This window comes from Corvus hawaiiensis, chromosome 11, assembly GCF_020740725.1.
Source record: "Corvus hawaiiensis isolate bCorHaw1 chromosome 11, bCorHaw1.pri.cur, whole genome shotgun sequence".
NCBI classification, from domain to species: Eukaryota; Metazoa; Chordata; class Aves; order Passeriformes; family Corvidae; genus Corvus; species Corvus hawaiiensis.
In genome coordinates, this window is record NC_063223.1 from 22,311,611 (window position 1) to 22,327,720 (window position 16,110).

Below are 16,110 nucleotides of genomic sequence, written 5' to 3' on the forward strand. Positions count from 1 at the left end.
TATTTGTACATCTGAATGAGAGGGGGTGGTTACGAAAGAATTGAACAGCATCTCTAAGCTTGTAGGTCATCTTCAAGGTGATTGTAGGAGCAGTAACTGATGTGGGGAATAGCTGCCTTCTTCTGGGGTCATTAAAATAGCTTTTCAGAAGGGGAAATTGATGTGAAGGGACAACATCCAAAGCTGAGGTCTGAAGTGAGTCAGGGCTCAGCTCAGAGCAGGGGTCCTCTGAGATTACAGGTGTGAGGTGAGCCTGATTCTCAGAGCTGTGACCTTGGATTCCTGCAGATGAAGCCAAGGTGATGTTAGACACTCTTATTTGTCATTTTATGTATTTTAAAGGCTCAAAGGCAATACCTATAGATCCATTTCCCCTGCTCTTCATGTGTCCGGTGCATCGTTAGTCCTCCCCTGACCTTTTACTGCAGTATTGCAGTAATTTCCATGGTGACTCAGGTGGAGATGTCATCTATTTAATACCTGCTAAGTGGGTTTTTTAATTGATATTTTAGTTGCTTGTTTAATCTGTGTGACCTTTCCTCAAGCTCAGCACGGTGCTGGAAGGTGCTCCAAGCTAGTGGGACCCACTGGGTGAGAGTCACTTTGGTTTCTGTGTGCTTTGAACCTGCCTCCTGCTTTCATGCCCTGGCTCACAGTTCCTGTGCTGAGAGACTGAACAATTCTTCCCTATTCATCTTCTGGATGAAAATTTTACAGACCCATTTCACACCTCTCCTCAGCTCTCTCTCTTCCACATCTGCAAGTGGCTAAAATCATTTCCACGCCTTTTTTTTTTCACACTTCTTGCCTTTTCTAGGCCTCTTCCAGTTTAATTGGTTTAGGTGAAAGGATCATGAATTTCTTTGTTCTGATACAGGTGTTCTGTGAAGGTGCATAATTATTTTCTTTGTATTGTTCTCTATTCCCTTTGTAATACCTTTGAATATTTTATTTGCTTTGCTCCCTGCAACTTAATAACTGAACAGACACATTTCCTAGAGTTATAAAGCTCAAAGATATAATTCTTCAGCAGTTGTAATAAGCTCTGAGTTTATCACTGTATCTGTTGCACTGAAGCTGAAAGTGTTGTTTGGGGTTGGTTTTGGTATTTTTGCCCCCCAAATGAATCTGATTTCATTTATGTGGTACCTGCCACCATCCCATCACTCAGTGTCCTAAGATCATTCTGCAGTTCTTCACAGCTGATCCTGGTTTTTCACATCTTGACTAATTGAGCAATTTAAAAATCTTTATTTCCAGTATTATTTCACCTAAAAATAAAATTGTAATCAGAATATTGTAGTCTTCCTTACCATGTGATATAAAGCAGATTTCTCCAGCTAAAATACAGCCCAAACAAAACATGTTTCCAGACTACCAGTCATGGTTGAAATTAGGGTAAAGTCAAAGTTCCATACCCAGCTCACCTTGATGGCAATTCTGATCCGAAACCAAGCTTTGTGATTCAAATGCACTTTTAGTGGAGACATGAATCAATTTACCGAGCTGGAACTTCACTGAGTTTAGCTCCAGAGATTAGTTCAGACTCACCTCTGAACGATGGTCTCTTCTGCAGTGTTTAATGAGAGAGAAACAATCTGATATGTCCTGGGGTTTAACATCAGACAGGGTAGAGCTTTTTAAGCACAAACTAATCTTTTAAAGTATAAAACCTGTAATTCATTTACAATGCATTTCACCCACTAAGTACATTACCAGTGTGTGCAGTATGCATTTGTTTGATCGAGGAGGGAGGGGAAGCCCTTTAAATTTAAGGATGCACAATCTAAGCTTTTTTACACCTGTTTTGTAGCACTCACCTCTGACCTGGCACTTTTTTGTTATTATATTCTGGGCCAGATCACGGATTTACAGTTTCACTTATAAAGTAATGGAAAAAATAAAGCATTTTTGTAAAGCTTGGCAAGGCAGCATGTGTTCCCAGGGTCCTGGGAGGACTTTTGTCACTGAAGAGTCGCTTCATTCTAAGCTTGGTTAAAAGGCAAACCAAAATTCAAAAGCATTGGTTTGCTTAACTTCACCAAAAATAATAAACCCCTGGAGTGAACTCGGGTCTCTGCATGTTGAGCTGACGGACGGTTCATAAACCTGCCTTTAAAAACACTGCCGTTCCTGATTTTCCTTCTGTACCTCAGCAGCTCTCCCAGCTCGCATTCACCTTGCCCATTGTGAGCTGTTACAACACAGGACCCGGCTAAACTTCGCCATTCCTGTGCCAGCATTTAAACTTTGCTTTGAGCCTTTCTGCAGCTGCCCGAGGAGATTGGGGTGCCCAGGACAAGGACACGCCGTGCTGCTGCTGCTGCTGCTGGCCCGGAGCGCAGGCGGCATCCGCACCTGGCTGCTCGTGTTCTCCACGCAGGAGCCTCCCCGGCAGGATCGGGGCTGGAAGCAGGAGGGGTTGTGTGTGCAGCAGCACACCCAAGGGAGGGAAGCCGAGCTGAGCTGTGCCGGCCCGGCCCCGTCCCGTCCCCCCGCCCCGCCTTTGCCCTGCGCAGCTCCAGCGCTCGCCCGCACGCTTTGGTTTGAGCTCCCGTTCCCCGGGTCAGAAAAAGGCTGGCGAGGCAGGAAGGGTGAAAGAAGGTGATGCTTTGACAGCTCCTTTTTCATGGTAACGAGCAGAACCGCTCCTTCTCCCCCCTCTGCTCTCCACGGCCTTTTCTTTCTTTAGAGAAGGGAAGAATTCAGCTCAGCCTTCCAGGCACTGACCAGATAAGCGGGAGGGCTCGGGGTGTCTTTGTGGGCTCTGCCCGTGGAGTCATTGCTTTGTTTAGGGGTTATTTGCTGTTTGTTTCCTGCATATGATGACAGGTAAATGTGGAGGAATAGAATTAAAGGTTTGGCTTGAGCACATGAGACAGCAAACCGTCAATTACTTCCCGGTGATTGCTGCTCCGTGCGTCATGTTCGCTCAGGAAACACAGATCCATCAATTTAGCTGGTCCATGGGAACCTGCCACAGGAAAGCTCCCTCTGCTTGGAAGGGGAAGAAATAATTGCTGCCTTTCTAGCATTAATAATTTTCTGTTCTAAAAACAACATCATTTTGATATAGAGGTAATTTGGATTATAAGCAAGGTGCACCCTACCTAGGAGAAAATACTTGTTTGATGCAAGACATTGCTGCTTGCAGAAGCAGGGCCTTAACTGGTAAGGCTGGAGAACTGCAATTTAAACATAAATTACTTTTAATACTTCAAAACAAGTGCCAAGCCTTAGGGACTGACAGTTCCTCAAATTTCTAAACAGTACAGGTCTAAACTCTCAGGATCTTAGATCCTTAATGATGGGTTTCTGATGTGAAATCAAAGCTTAGATCATTCATATCCCACATAGTATTTACTTTAAAAGCTTTATACTTATTTAATTTTCAAGTTTCCTATGTTTAAATGCATTTGAAGCATCCTTTGGAAACTGTAAATCATGATGAACAAAGATCCCCAAACCAAAGAGAGCAAAGCAGGCAGGGAACAAGGGGAGAGGGAGGAAAGCAGCGAGTGTGAGATTGACAGCACAGGAACAAACCTGGTGTATAATTCTGCTGCAGAGAGATTAATCACAGCTTTTCTGAGAGATACCAATCCCTGGCTGCACTGAAAGGTCTATTGTTCAAAGTCAGTGCATTTACCCAGGAATATCCTGCCAGTGGTGGGAATATTTCACAGCTGGAAGACTTCTGAAAAACCTGTCACATCCCAGCCAGGGCTCCAGCAGCAGAGACACAGTTTTACTGACAAAATAAACTAAGAACGTTCTTTTTCTTGATTTTCTTATTCTTTTCTTCTCTGCTGACAGAGACAGCATTGGAAATTAAGCAGAGCCAAGCCATGTACATTCATTAATGGAAACACAGACCTTTCACACTAAGGACCAGCTTCTCTCCTAACTTTTGCTTATAACAGTTTGAATATTTTCCTTTTTTGTTTGGTTGAATTAGAAATCTGAGCAAAAAATAATTTGCAACTAAGGAAACTGCCTCTTCAACACGAAAGCCAAGTGAAGTATTTAATTTTATTTCCTTTTTGTATCTTAAAGTGGTAGTTTGAGATTTGATTTATTAATGTCATTCAGTAGTGACGGGGGGCTCATGGGTGACAACAGAGTGATGCCCCACAAAACTCAGGTGTACCTTTGCTGGAAATGGCACCCTTGCCTGTTTGCCGCCCTTCCAAGCACAGAAATGGGTAGCAAAACCTCCTCTTCTGCAATTTTCACAAGCATTGGCTTTGCTCTAATTGCTCCTATTTCTGCCTCGTGTAATTTTGTGCCAAGCAGTGCCCCTTAGACCTACCAGCTCCAGGAGAGTGAAAATACTGTACTCAGAGCTTGGCTTAAACCTGACAGTGCTGTGCTTCAAACTTGGCTGCCCTCACCCTGGGCAGCCCCAGATACTTTTCTGTTGTGCGATCTCATGCCAAGGACGTGTGATGGGGTCAAGTACAGAGAGCAAAAGCAGAGCAGATGTGCAGTGAGTCCCAGATATTGCAGTGTTATGATTAATGGGACACCATGAACCCTCCCTGAAACACTCTGCTGTGAGCAGAGGCTCTGCACAAAACAAAGCACAGGGCCTGACTTTTATTCTGGAGATTTATTGAAAGGTTTGGGGTCTTTCCTCTGAAATCTGACTCCCAACACTCGGCACCTCTGTTCTTGAAAGGGATGATGTGTGGCCTGATGGCAATTAGCACTCCAAGCTCAGGCAGCCTTCAGAGAATATTTTTCTCCTCAAACAAGGAGGGACTGCAACCCACAGTCAATCACAGCCTCCACACCTTATTTTTCAAGTGGTTTAAGAACAATGCTGTGGAGGCTGAAATTCTTTGTTCCACAGAAGTAACTTCCTAATGATGCCTCGTTGCTCAAAGCTTACAGTTGGCATTTATTGGAAGATTTCTTTTTTAATAAAGTACATTCCTATGTGGAATGGTGAGCAGAACACAGGCAGATGCTGGGATACAGATACCTGCAATAATGGTTAAGCTTCAGACCATGCTTTATGTTTTCAATCTCTGAAGTTGAGCTGCAGCTTTGTGATCCCTTAAGGCCACACATACCTATTCATTTTTATCAGAATTTGCCAAATTTTCAGATGGGTGTTATGAAAAGCTACAAATATGTATACAAATTCCTTTTTTTTTTTTTTTTTCAAAGGTGAGGAATGGTCTCTGAACTAAAGCCAGTCTCTTGATGCATTTTACAACTTTCAGGTTGCTTGACTTGATAGGTTTCACATCTGGAACTGTGAAAATACCATAGAATTAGAGTGTGGTCTGGGTTGGAAGGACCTTAAAGTTAATCTTTAGATGGTCTTAAAGTTCCCCTGCCACAGGGGAGGTGGAACTGGGTATCCCTGGATATCTCTTTTCTGTAATAAAGAACTGAAGCAGATACATTGACCAGCTCCTCCTCCCACCCTCCTTCCCCCCACAGCCTCAGTCTGTTTTGAATTTCCAGTTTGGGATTACCTCAGGACACAAATCTGTAAGACCAGATCCATGTAATCCAAGCTTTACTTATAGTGCAGGACATCCTTTTCTAGCTTTCTTCTCTGGTTTGAGGACATCACTTTCCTTGGGATGTGACTGTAGTTTCCCTTAGTTTTTCAGGGGCTGCAGTTCAGAATAACTGAGGTTCAGATTCCCAGGCAAATCCAGAGAATCGTGCTGAGTATCACAAAAAGGACACCCCCAGCCAGGCATGAGACAGGCAAATATCAGTGAGGATTTTAATCATGCTGCTAATCAGGCAGATGAGACACTGATAAAGTTGAAAGGACGCCCAGGAGAATGAAGGGAAGGGAACAGCACAGCAAACATGGGCAGAGATTCAGCAGGAGTCCCAAACAGAACAAATATTTGCAGGGCTGCTGAGTAACTGTCTCGTGTCACTGGAAGTACAGGAGTTGCCTGTACTGTATTTCCTCCCATCAGTGACATTTATCAGCTCAGCCCCAGCCTCCTCAGAGCCCAGGCAGGTTTAGAGGCTGGGTGCCTCAGCCCTGGCAGTGTCCTGAGGAACACGAGGGTATTTACAATCTTTCCATCTTGGCTGGGCTGTCCTGAGGATGGGGTTTAAGAACTCGGCTTGTGGGTCTGCAAGTTCCCAGGGAAGCCATGGAGTTAATTAATTTACTTTGCAGATATTTTCCCAGGTTTCCAGGTAACTCTGTTACTGTAACACAGAGGAGCTTTTTGAGAGTTGAAGTGAAGGATGAAGTGGAATGGTTGCATGTGCATCTATCACCTCTTTCTCGGGGTGGACGACTCTGTTAACACCTGGTTGAAGCACGATGCTGAAGGAGAACACCTCACTTTCAAATCAAATGACAAGTTTGAGTGGACAGGTCCTTCATGATTCCATGCTTTTTTTCCTGCACATCAATTTAAAGGGTTTTTTGTTGAATTTCGGGTTTGGTTTGGCTTTTTTTAAGCATAACATCTACAAGTTTCCCTCAAACATTTCTAGGGTGACTTCACTCATCTTGTTACATCATTGTCTGTTTTGGGATGTTTTCAAGAGATAAAGCCTCCTCCCCTGCAGATCACTAATCCTTCTGTATTCTGAGATCAGGCTATTTTAGCAAAACAAATTAGTTTAATCTCTTTGAAAATCTGGGTTTTCAGCATCTATATTACAAATTACCTTGTCTGTTTTGTATTCTGAAGGAAAGTGAGATAGGAGCAAAGAGTAATTAATCCCTTCTTACTGCTTTAGTAGAATTTCTCCTCTCCTCCTTTTCATGAAGTAATTTTCAAGTTTTATGAAGAAAATAATGCATAAAATCTCTTCCCTTTTATTCCTTCAGCAGAATAAAAAGCTTAAAAGAACGGAGAATCCTCTGCTTGTGCCTAAGTGTAGGTGATCAGCACTGTTAGATTTTCAAAGTAACTCATGTGCATTGACACAAAAATAACATACACTAAACCCACCCGAGATATGGGTGGTTTATTTGTTTTAATTTCATCTCTGGAGGGGCTCAGTGGAGTAATGAAGTACTTCATACAAAATTTGTGTGCAAGTGCCTGACTGAAGCACTTGTCAGTACCCTGGTCCTCTCAGGATCTTGCCCCTGGTAGTTTTAATTCAGATTTTTGCCAGTCTTAGACATACAGGGAGTATAGAAGCCCCAAGTTCCAGCCACAGGTTACACTTTGAGGTTATATATTATTAATTTGTCTGATAAAACTGACCTGAAGAAAAGGTGAATTTCAAAAATCCTGCTGGCTCTTCAAAGCATCTGTTAGGGGAGGTTTGGCCAACTGGCACAGGGCAGCCAGGTCCTGTCAGGGGCAAGCTGTGCCCATTGGGCACAAGGTGCCTGGGATGCAAGGGCCACACAGCCAGTGCTGGATAGGGACAGGTGCTGCAGCCCAGAAAGCCAGAGGGGTGTAGCTGAGGGCTGGTTATGATCCAGGACCACGTTTGGTGCTGGTTCTTGCAGTAACCACAAACCAGTGGCTCTGGAATGGGAGCTCTGCTGTCTGAGGGTCACAGCCTCTGATGGGGACTCCAGTCTTTGGGTTTGAAAGGGGTAGGGGAGGAATTTTTTTCTTTAAAGTTATGTTTGTGTATGAAATCAGTCTTTCTGCTTGGGGGTCATAAGATAAGCCAGGTAATAAGATTGTGCAGTAAGAGAGTCTAGTACTGGGAAAGTCAGAGCAGGCGGATGAAGGAGGGAGGTGCACAGCTGTCACCAAGCTGCTGCCTGAATTTCCAGGCACTAATTCAGGGAAGAAAAGCTGCAGAAACCCTGACTGCACATCCTCTTGGGAAAAAAACCGAATCCCTCTGGTGTAGGAGGGGTTAGCATGATTCAAATCGTGCACAGGAGGGCGGAGGAGGCAGCTGTGAAAGGCAGCTGCTCTCTGGGTATGGGAGGACAGAACCGACTCCTCAGCCTTGGGCTGTGGCTTTGTCAGTGCTGCAGCAGGGCTTGCAGGGCACTCTCATCCTCCATCCCCAGGAGGGGATGTGCTGGGGGCTGCTGAGGGACAGCTCCAGCAGGGCCAGCAAACAGAGCAGGACGGGGCTGTCCCTGTGTGTGGCACTGCCATGGTGCTCCCGCTGCTCCACTCCCTGCACAGCAAACACGGGCAGCCAGATGAAAGGGGGATTTAGTGAGAAGCCAGGGAAAGCCTCCCAAGAATAAACACTGTGTAAGTAAAAGCCCAGGAAAAAGGCCAGGGAAGTGGCTACACTTCCATTGTCAAAGCACACAGGTTCCTTGGGGATAAATGAACTTGCAATTATGTGAACGGATTTGAAGGTTTTGCTGTTATCATGGGAAGTTTTGAAAGACTCTTGTGTTTGAAATAAAAGTAGCTCTTCCACAGAAAGAGGTGCTATACATTTTCTACAATGCCAAATTAATGTATTTAAATTGCTCTGTACAGTTCTCTCTACCATAAATAACAATACCCTCCACTACCCCTTCTTGTGAAATCAAAATGCTCCTTTAAAGTGTTCCCAATGAGAGTAATCTGATTTGCTTGCTTAGCTTACGGTTCTTCTATGGCTAAAGACCCACAAGTAGTTTAAACTTCATATGATGGGAATATATTCACCTGCTACTGCTAACTTCTTCAAAAACATGAGGCTCTGTGGTTTTTGGCAGAGTTCTTTGTAATAAAAAACTTCTCACACTCTTTAGCAGAAAACAGTATCAGCTACAGCAAAGTTAGAAAATAAAATGTGATGACATCAGTTCATCCAGAAGAATCTGAGTGCTTTTGCAGATGAGCCTCTGCAATTAATATTTCATTTCACTCTCTGTGAGCTCAGTTCCCTGAGTGCCATCATTCCTACTGACTGACATCAGTCCCTGCTCCCTGTCTTTACCACCTGCAGGTCTGTCCAGCCTTCGGTGTGGTCCAGCACACACACACCCACAGCTCCCACTCAAATTTTGTGCCATCTGGAACAAATTGCCAAGATGTCCCTCACCTCGCAACAGCAAGGAGCTGGTATTGATGACAGTAGTCAAGCAGAAATTGTCCAGATTTTCTTTATTGTCTAATTTTTAAAGTAGAAGAACAGTTCTAGGGTGCCTAAATATAAAACATTACCATTCTGACTGGAAATAACCTACTACAGACACCTTCTTTTGTGCATTAGTGTTTCCTTCCTAGGGCTTTTTATTCTTCACTTAATGGAGCTGATCCTGTACTCGTTTGGAGTATTTCAATATTTCCTTCCTGTTCTTGGATTATTGATTTGGACCTGTTTGGTCCATCTTGTTGTATTTTACAGAGTGAATGATAACCTGAGGAATTATTGAAAAGATCAGGGCACTGTCTCCTGAAAGAGAAGAAAAACTGAACTGCTTCCAGTATAGGATAACCTAAAGCATAACTTCTTAGACAAACTGACACTGATGAAATAAATAAATGGAGAAAATGATGCTAGAGGCCTGAATCTTCATATTTACAGGAGAATACGAGGGGCTGAAACAAGCCTCTCTGCATTCCATGCCAGAAGGATTCCTACTCATTAACACATATACATGCTGATGGATAATTAAGTAATTTGGGAGACAGACCATGCATATGGGAAGCATTTTTGGTATTTTATGACCCCCTTCACTGACCTATGTAATTACTGTGCTGCTGATTAATGCAGCAACATAAACCCTCTGTGAACATTCTCTATTATGAAGTTTATTTCGATTCTAGATGACCTTTCTTTTTATTTGTTACACTGGGATCAAAAAAAAAACCCATTGTTAAATTGTTCTGTTCCCTCCAGTGCTAAGAGAAAAAGAATATTATTAAGTAATCAATTTCTAAGCCACCTCCAGTGTAGTACAGAAAACAGAGCCAACTTATATTTGGCAAGAACAATTCATGTCAAACCAATCTAATCTCCTTTTCTGACAGGGCAAATGGGTCAATGGATAAAAAGAAGCAGTAGATGTGACATTTTTACTGTAGTAACATTTTAATGTGTGGTATTTTTACAAACAATACTTAGAAATCATAGGACGATATTAGAATACATGGATGGTGTTACCTTGTGCTGGAGCAAAACTTAGTGGGGGAAAAAAAGGGAGTTTAGGGAATAGTGGTTAATGATTTGTCCTCTGGGAATAACTCCCTGGGCAGCACTGCAGAAAAATGGGACTTGCTCGACTTCCTAAACTCTCCTGTAATCAGGCACTGGGAATGAGACACTTTTTATATAATACCAGTGATAAATACGTAATTTCTTGTGATGTCTTTTTCCTCTGAACTCAAGCTTTTCAGTAAGGAATTTATTGAAATTTACCTTTAAAGTTCAGCTGACTCACTAACTTGACAGGGATTAAAAAATAAAAGCTGAAAGACAGTCCAGATGTCTCATGGGGAGGAAAGGGGACAGAAACCTGACACACTCATTAGAGCAGGAAGATTTGGATGTGCACCTGAAGACAAGAACTATGAACTGTTTGGTCAACTAGGCTGGGTTAGGAACCTAACGGTGTGACAGGGACATTTCAAACCCTGGCACAGGAACCTGTGCACTCAGAAGAATTTCATGTTTAAGTCATACAGATTCACAGGAGTATGAATCTGGAAGATGAAATCAGGAATAGGTGATTATAATTACACACTCCAATTTAGGACAACATTTAATCACTTGCAGGTACTTAAGGACTTTCCTGAATAAATGCAAACTGTGTTGTTTCCTGCATTAGGGATTATAACTTAAGGTCATGGTTGTAATTCCAGATCTAAATGAGAGCAAGCAGGTATCAGATGGAGGTCTAGAAGAGGGATTTAGATGCTGAAAGAGCTTTTAAAGTCTGAACCTAAAAGAAGAAATCATTTCCTTTATAAATATGAAACTATAAACAGGAGCAGTGTGTAAAGCTCATAGATCAGACTCACTCTTGAAGATGATCCTCTCTGGAAGAAATTTGACTTCAGCTGGAGGAAACCTGGGGCTCACCAAGCCACTTAAGGTGAATTCTTGGGAGACATATCTGCAGTTGTTAATGCCTTCTGCAGAACACCCAAATCCCCCGTTTCTCTCCACCACTACCTTGCAGCACTAGCTCTTGCCAAACCCAGATCCTGCTCACAAACTCTGTGTGGCACCTGGCAAGGGAGAAAACTGCTCACTGGAGTAGTGACTGAAACACAGGCTGCCTTGAACTAACAGGACAAGTGACACCCTTGCCAAGTGACAGTCAAAACCCGCTGGGTTCCCAGCTGTCCCTCCCTCTCCACACCTCAGCCAACCCATCTCTTCCCCTCACCAAGCACTCCCAGCATCTCACCTGAGCTACAGCCATGGATGTGGACTCCTGCACATCAGGAGAAGGTGAATTTCCCTGAGGAGGAGGAGTTTGTGCTGCCTTCGCACCAGTGTGAGCAAGCAAAGGGAGGGACAAGCTGGGACAGCCCAGGCTGTGTGGGGCAGAGCCAGCCATGCTGCTGCTGAACCCTTTCCCCACCCTAACACACAGCTCTGCACTGCTGATTCACTATTTTCTGCCAGTTTGGGCACCTTGGTGCCACCCCGGGGAACGTGTGGAATGATGGCATTCCATATGCTGTGGAATATGACCACAGGCATGCAAGTCACAGTTACCATTATGCATCTCTAAGTTAAACTGTTTACACCAAGAGCTGTTTTACGTGGATGGGGAGTGGGAGGTGCTTTATGGCCAACAGGGAATCTCAAAGCCAGTGGGACTAAAAAAGGGGTGTAGTTCCCAAATGGTCAGTTCAGCACCATTCCTGAGCTTGACAGTCACTTTAAATTAGCATGCAATTTAAAAATAAGTATTACACATGAAGGTTATCTCACAAGGAACATGTAATTTACATTTTGAACTCACACTCTTTGTTTTGATGTAACCCGTAAAGTTGCTGCTCTGCGAGGCCAGTGGACATTCCTTACTGCCTTCAACTCATTCACCTCTACCTGTTTCCAGGTGATCTTTTTTATCCTTCATCATATTTTGGAAAAGCAATTCCACAGGACAAGAGCTCATAGTAAATCTCTGGTGCTCGTACCAAGGAGGACATGATAGACCTGACCAGTTGTGGGATCCCTTTTAGCACCAGGAGTTGTATCATTCATCCAGAGACCCCTGACAGTCATCTCGAACATTACGTGCCCTCACGGTGCTTTTTAAATCCTATAGATGTTTAAATAAATGCTTTTATCTTCTTTGATCTTCTGCAACCATGCAAGTATTAACATACACAATGCTCACAGAAAGACACTGGATAAAATGGTTATTTTTAGAATTTCCTCACTTCATAAAACAGTACAATAGCTATGATGCCACAAATAACTCACTATGAATTCTTCTTATAAGCAAACAGAGGAAGTGTAAGTTTAGGAAGAGACAAGGAGTTCAGAAGAGGCAATTTATTAAAATACTAGATTTAGTAGTGTAAGTAAAAATATATCTATAAATACTGGTTTTGCTTTGGGTCAGTGAGAATATAAACTAGATTTTATCCTACAGGTCAGTCTTAAACTTGGGCAGAAATGCCTAACACTTAATAACCATCTGTGAGTCCAAGTTTCATTTGAGATAAAAAGCAACAAAGGCAGTGAACTATTAAATTCATGACCAACTTTCTGGCTTCTGGAAAGATTTGTTTATGCTGTTACAAAAGCAGGGTTTAGTTGAGTAATGTATTCTTTGTTTGAGATTCCCACTATATTATTTTGTGGGTTTAGGAACACTTCAGCTTCTCTCTTTTCAGTATTACCTATTCTGCCAGTGAGGAAGCAATGAAGTCACAGCAGAGTTTAAAACCACTGGCCAGAAGTTGTCCTTGTGTGCTTTTCCCCAGTTCCTAGGACATGCTGAAGAGCTTTTTAAGAAATGGAGTGTCAGCCATCTGATTGCAGCTGGCTTGGGATGGGACCTAATGACCAGGAAATGCAGTGAAAAAAATAAGTGTGTTGGAAATGGTTTCTGAAGGACTGTCAGGAATTTGTTTTGGGGCTTTCTGGAAGCATTGCCATGTTGAGTTCTGTTGCTGTGCGTTTGAGGAGTAACTTCAGCTCTCTGTAGATCACCACACTTACTTGGCCTACCTTCCACTGAATGCTCCCAGTTCTCTTAGGGATAGGGATCCATAAGAGGAAACCCAATAAAATGGACAAGCAGCTTCTAATTTCCCTCTGGCTAGATTTTACAAGGTGTATTTGGAGACGTTTAATAAGCCACAACCAGAGATTCTCAATCGGACTTGTGTCCCAACACTGTGACTTTATAGGCGCTTTTTGACGGACTCCAACCTACCTGTAGTGCTGCAGTTGTGATTCCAGCTGCTGAATGTATATTTGCAGATGTGGCACCTCGTTAGCTTTCTCTTCCAGCTCCTTCACTTTGCCAAGACTGTTGAGGACGGCGTGTCTGGCCTCTTCCACCTTCCTCCTCATCTCCGCCTGCTCCCTCTTCAGGTTACGGTTGCAGTCTTCCAGGCTGACCAGAGCTTCCTGAGAGCTCTTCAGCTCCCTCTCCAGCTCCTGATTGAACTTGATTGCTTCTTCAATCTGCCCATCCCTGGAGCTCCGGATGAGCTCCATTTCCTTCAGGACACTTTGGAGGCACTTGGTCTGGGAGTGGTTCTGTGTTAATGGTCTCTTACTCCCTATGAAACAGGTTCCCTCCTCTTTATGGCTGGCATGGCTCTTCCGCAGTCCCACCTGTAATGACCAGGAGCAGAAAGCAGGGAGAAATTGATGGGTTTTAAAGCAACTGACATTTTAATAAAGACTGAAAATGGCTGGATTGTGCTTTGTTGGGGATTTTTTTAATCACATACAGTTGATCAGCAGCTAAAGCTACTTGACCTTTGCCAAACACAGAGACAAGGAAAAAAATCTCTGGAAAGTAGTTTTTAATACCTAGCTATACATTTAGTTTTCAAACTACTCGCTATTATGTTATTGCACAAGTTTCTGTATAGCTTTAATGTCATTACTATGGTCTGCACTCAGAAGTCAAGTAGTGTGCTGAAAAAGATATTTCCCATGAAGTTGTGTTCAGAAGAAGAGAGCAGGGAGCAGCTGGGGGGTGTTCTGGAGCTCTCCTCTTTGTCCTTTTGATTCTTCCTGGGGCCTCAGACTCATGACTTCACGTTTGCTTCAGATTTCCTTTCCCTTTTCAGATGAAAATGGTAAAAGTGGCTTTGACCTGCCATGATGGACATTGTGAAGAGGAGCAGCCAGCTAACACAAGTGGCAGTGTTACACACGGAGCAGTTCTGTGAGTCCTGTGTTAGTATCAAATCAGACCTGATCAGACCTGCCAGAACAACTGGTCCATGCTGCCCTTCACTGCTCTGCCTGTTCCATGCTATTTCATGCCAGAGTAATTTAACTGCTGTTAAATGTGTATGTGTTTCACTCAAGCCAGTACAGCAGAACTAGCAGAAACCAGCCCCAGAATTAATGGGGCTCTGCAGAGAAGCCCAAGACTGTTCATCAGCCTGCTCACAGAACTGGCTCCCACTCTGAAATCTTGTGACCATGCTCGGAAGAAAATGTACTTCTAAGGTTTCTGAGGCACTTATGACTGAGGCACTGTACGTGCTTGTACAGGTGAGACTCCAGAAGTTCTTTCCCACTTCAGGAAAAACCCTGCAGTGGTGCATATCCAGTATATGGTATCAGCACATCCTGGCTGAAAGTGCAATAGAAGCAGCAGCATTGTACACTTGGGTTTGTTAAGCTGAACTCCCCTACACTTTTAACAGAGTGCTCATCAGCCTATCCCATAGCTACATACAACGGCACACTGGTGAAGATACGTTTCTCCTTAAAGCCTCCCTGTAACTAAACTTTGCTAAAAAGTTAATGCCGAGGATGAACGAGCAACTTCGGTCTCAGTCTGGAGGTGGAGGGGTTTTTAACACTGACTTTCCGAGAGCAGCATCTTTCCTGAAGCACTCGGGGCCACCCGAGCCGCCTCCGGGAGGCCGGTGCAGAAGCCGCCCCGGACTCACCTGCAGCGCCAGGCAGCGCGCGTCGCTGCTCTGCAGGGCGGCCCGCATGTCCTCCACCAGCTCCCGCAGGCTGCCGTTCTCCTCCTCCAGCTTGGCGATGCGGTCCTCGGCCTGCTCCAGCGCCACGATCTCCTCGTAGCACTCTCGGGAGCAGGGCCCCGGCGGCCGCCGCTCGGCGCTGCCCGCGGCTCCGCGGCCGGCGGGGTCGGCGCGGCGGCGGCGGCGGGGGCTGCGCAGGCGGATCTGGGTCTCGATGTGCTCGCTCTCCCGGCCCAGCGGCAGCCGCGGCCCCGCGCCGCCCGCGCGGGTGCTGAAGTGGCCGCAGAGCCGCGCGTGGAACTGGCGGAAGGTGAGCTCGGCCGAGAGCCCGTCCCACAGCCCCGCGCACTCCTCGGGGTCCGCCGCCTCCTCCAGCCCCAGCACCTGGCACAGCGTGCGGAAGTCCTCGCCGGGGATGCGGCCCGCCCCGGCGCAGTCCAGGTGGTGGAAGATCTCCTGCAGGTACTGGTCCAGGCCGGTGGCCAGCACGACGATCTCGTTCTCCACGCCGCGGTCCAGCCCGTAGTGGTAGGCGAGGGCGCTGACCAGCCACTGCGTGCGCCGGGCCGGCCGCCCGTAGGGGTCCCAGCCCTCAGGCGGCTCCATCGCGCCCGCCCGTCCCGCGGCGCTGCCCGACCATCCCGAGCGCCCGCTCGCCCCAGCGCTCGGCCCCGGCCCCGGCCCGCGGCGGGATGGGATGGGCGGGACGGGCGGGACGGGCGGGGCGGGGCCGCCGCTGCTCCAGCGCTGCTCCAGCGCTGCTCACGGAGCGCCCGGCTCGCCCCGCAGCGGAGTCGCGATCCCCTTTGTCCGTCAGGAAAAGGGATTCAGGCAAAGCGGGCAGGTGCCACCCTGCTTGGTTTGTCTGCCAAGCCTGCGCCCCAAGTTTGTTTCTGATTTCTTAAGTAATTTCTCCCTGCCTCGTCTTTAACAGCAGCAAGAAAATAGCATCGCACAATCCAGTTTGACAAGTAAGGTTTGTGAGCAAGTGAGTGCTTCCACTAAATTAAAAACCCAATGTGCCTGAAAGTCGACCTTCTGTTCGCTCAGGCTTCCTTACCTCTGTAGATGAGGTGACTTTATGGTGTAG

At 45.4% G+C, this 16,110-nt stretch overlaps 1 protein-coding gene across 2 annotated transcripts in view; it reads right to left on the bottom strand.

Moving 5' to 3' along the window:
• Positions 1-15,686, bottom strand: part of EFCC1 (EF-hand and coiled-coil domain containing 1) — a 41,777-nt gene extending 26,091 nt beyond the window's left edge. For both annotated transcript variants that reach the window (XM_048315786.1, XM_048315785.1), the window contains exons 1-2: positions 14,982-15,686; positions 13,274-13,680 (exon numbers count right to left, since the gene is read on the bottom strand). In XM_048315786.1, the coding sequence (XP_048171743.1) occupies positions 13,274-13,680; positions 14,982-15,626 (1,052 nt within the window). In that variant the 5' untranslated portion in view covers positions 15,627-15,686. The remainder of the gene's footprint in view (positions 1-13,273; positions 13,681-14,981) is intronic.
• Positions 15,687-16,110: the final 424 nt, after the last annotated feature.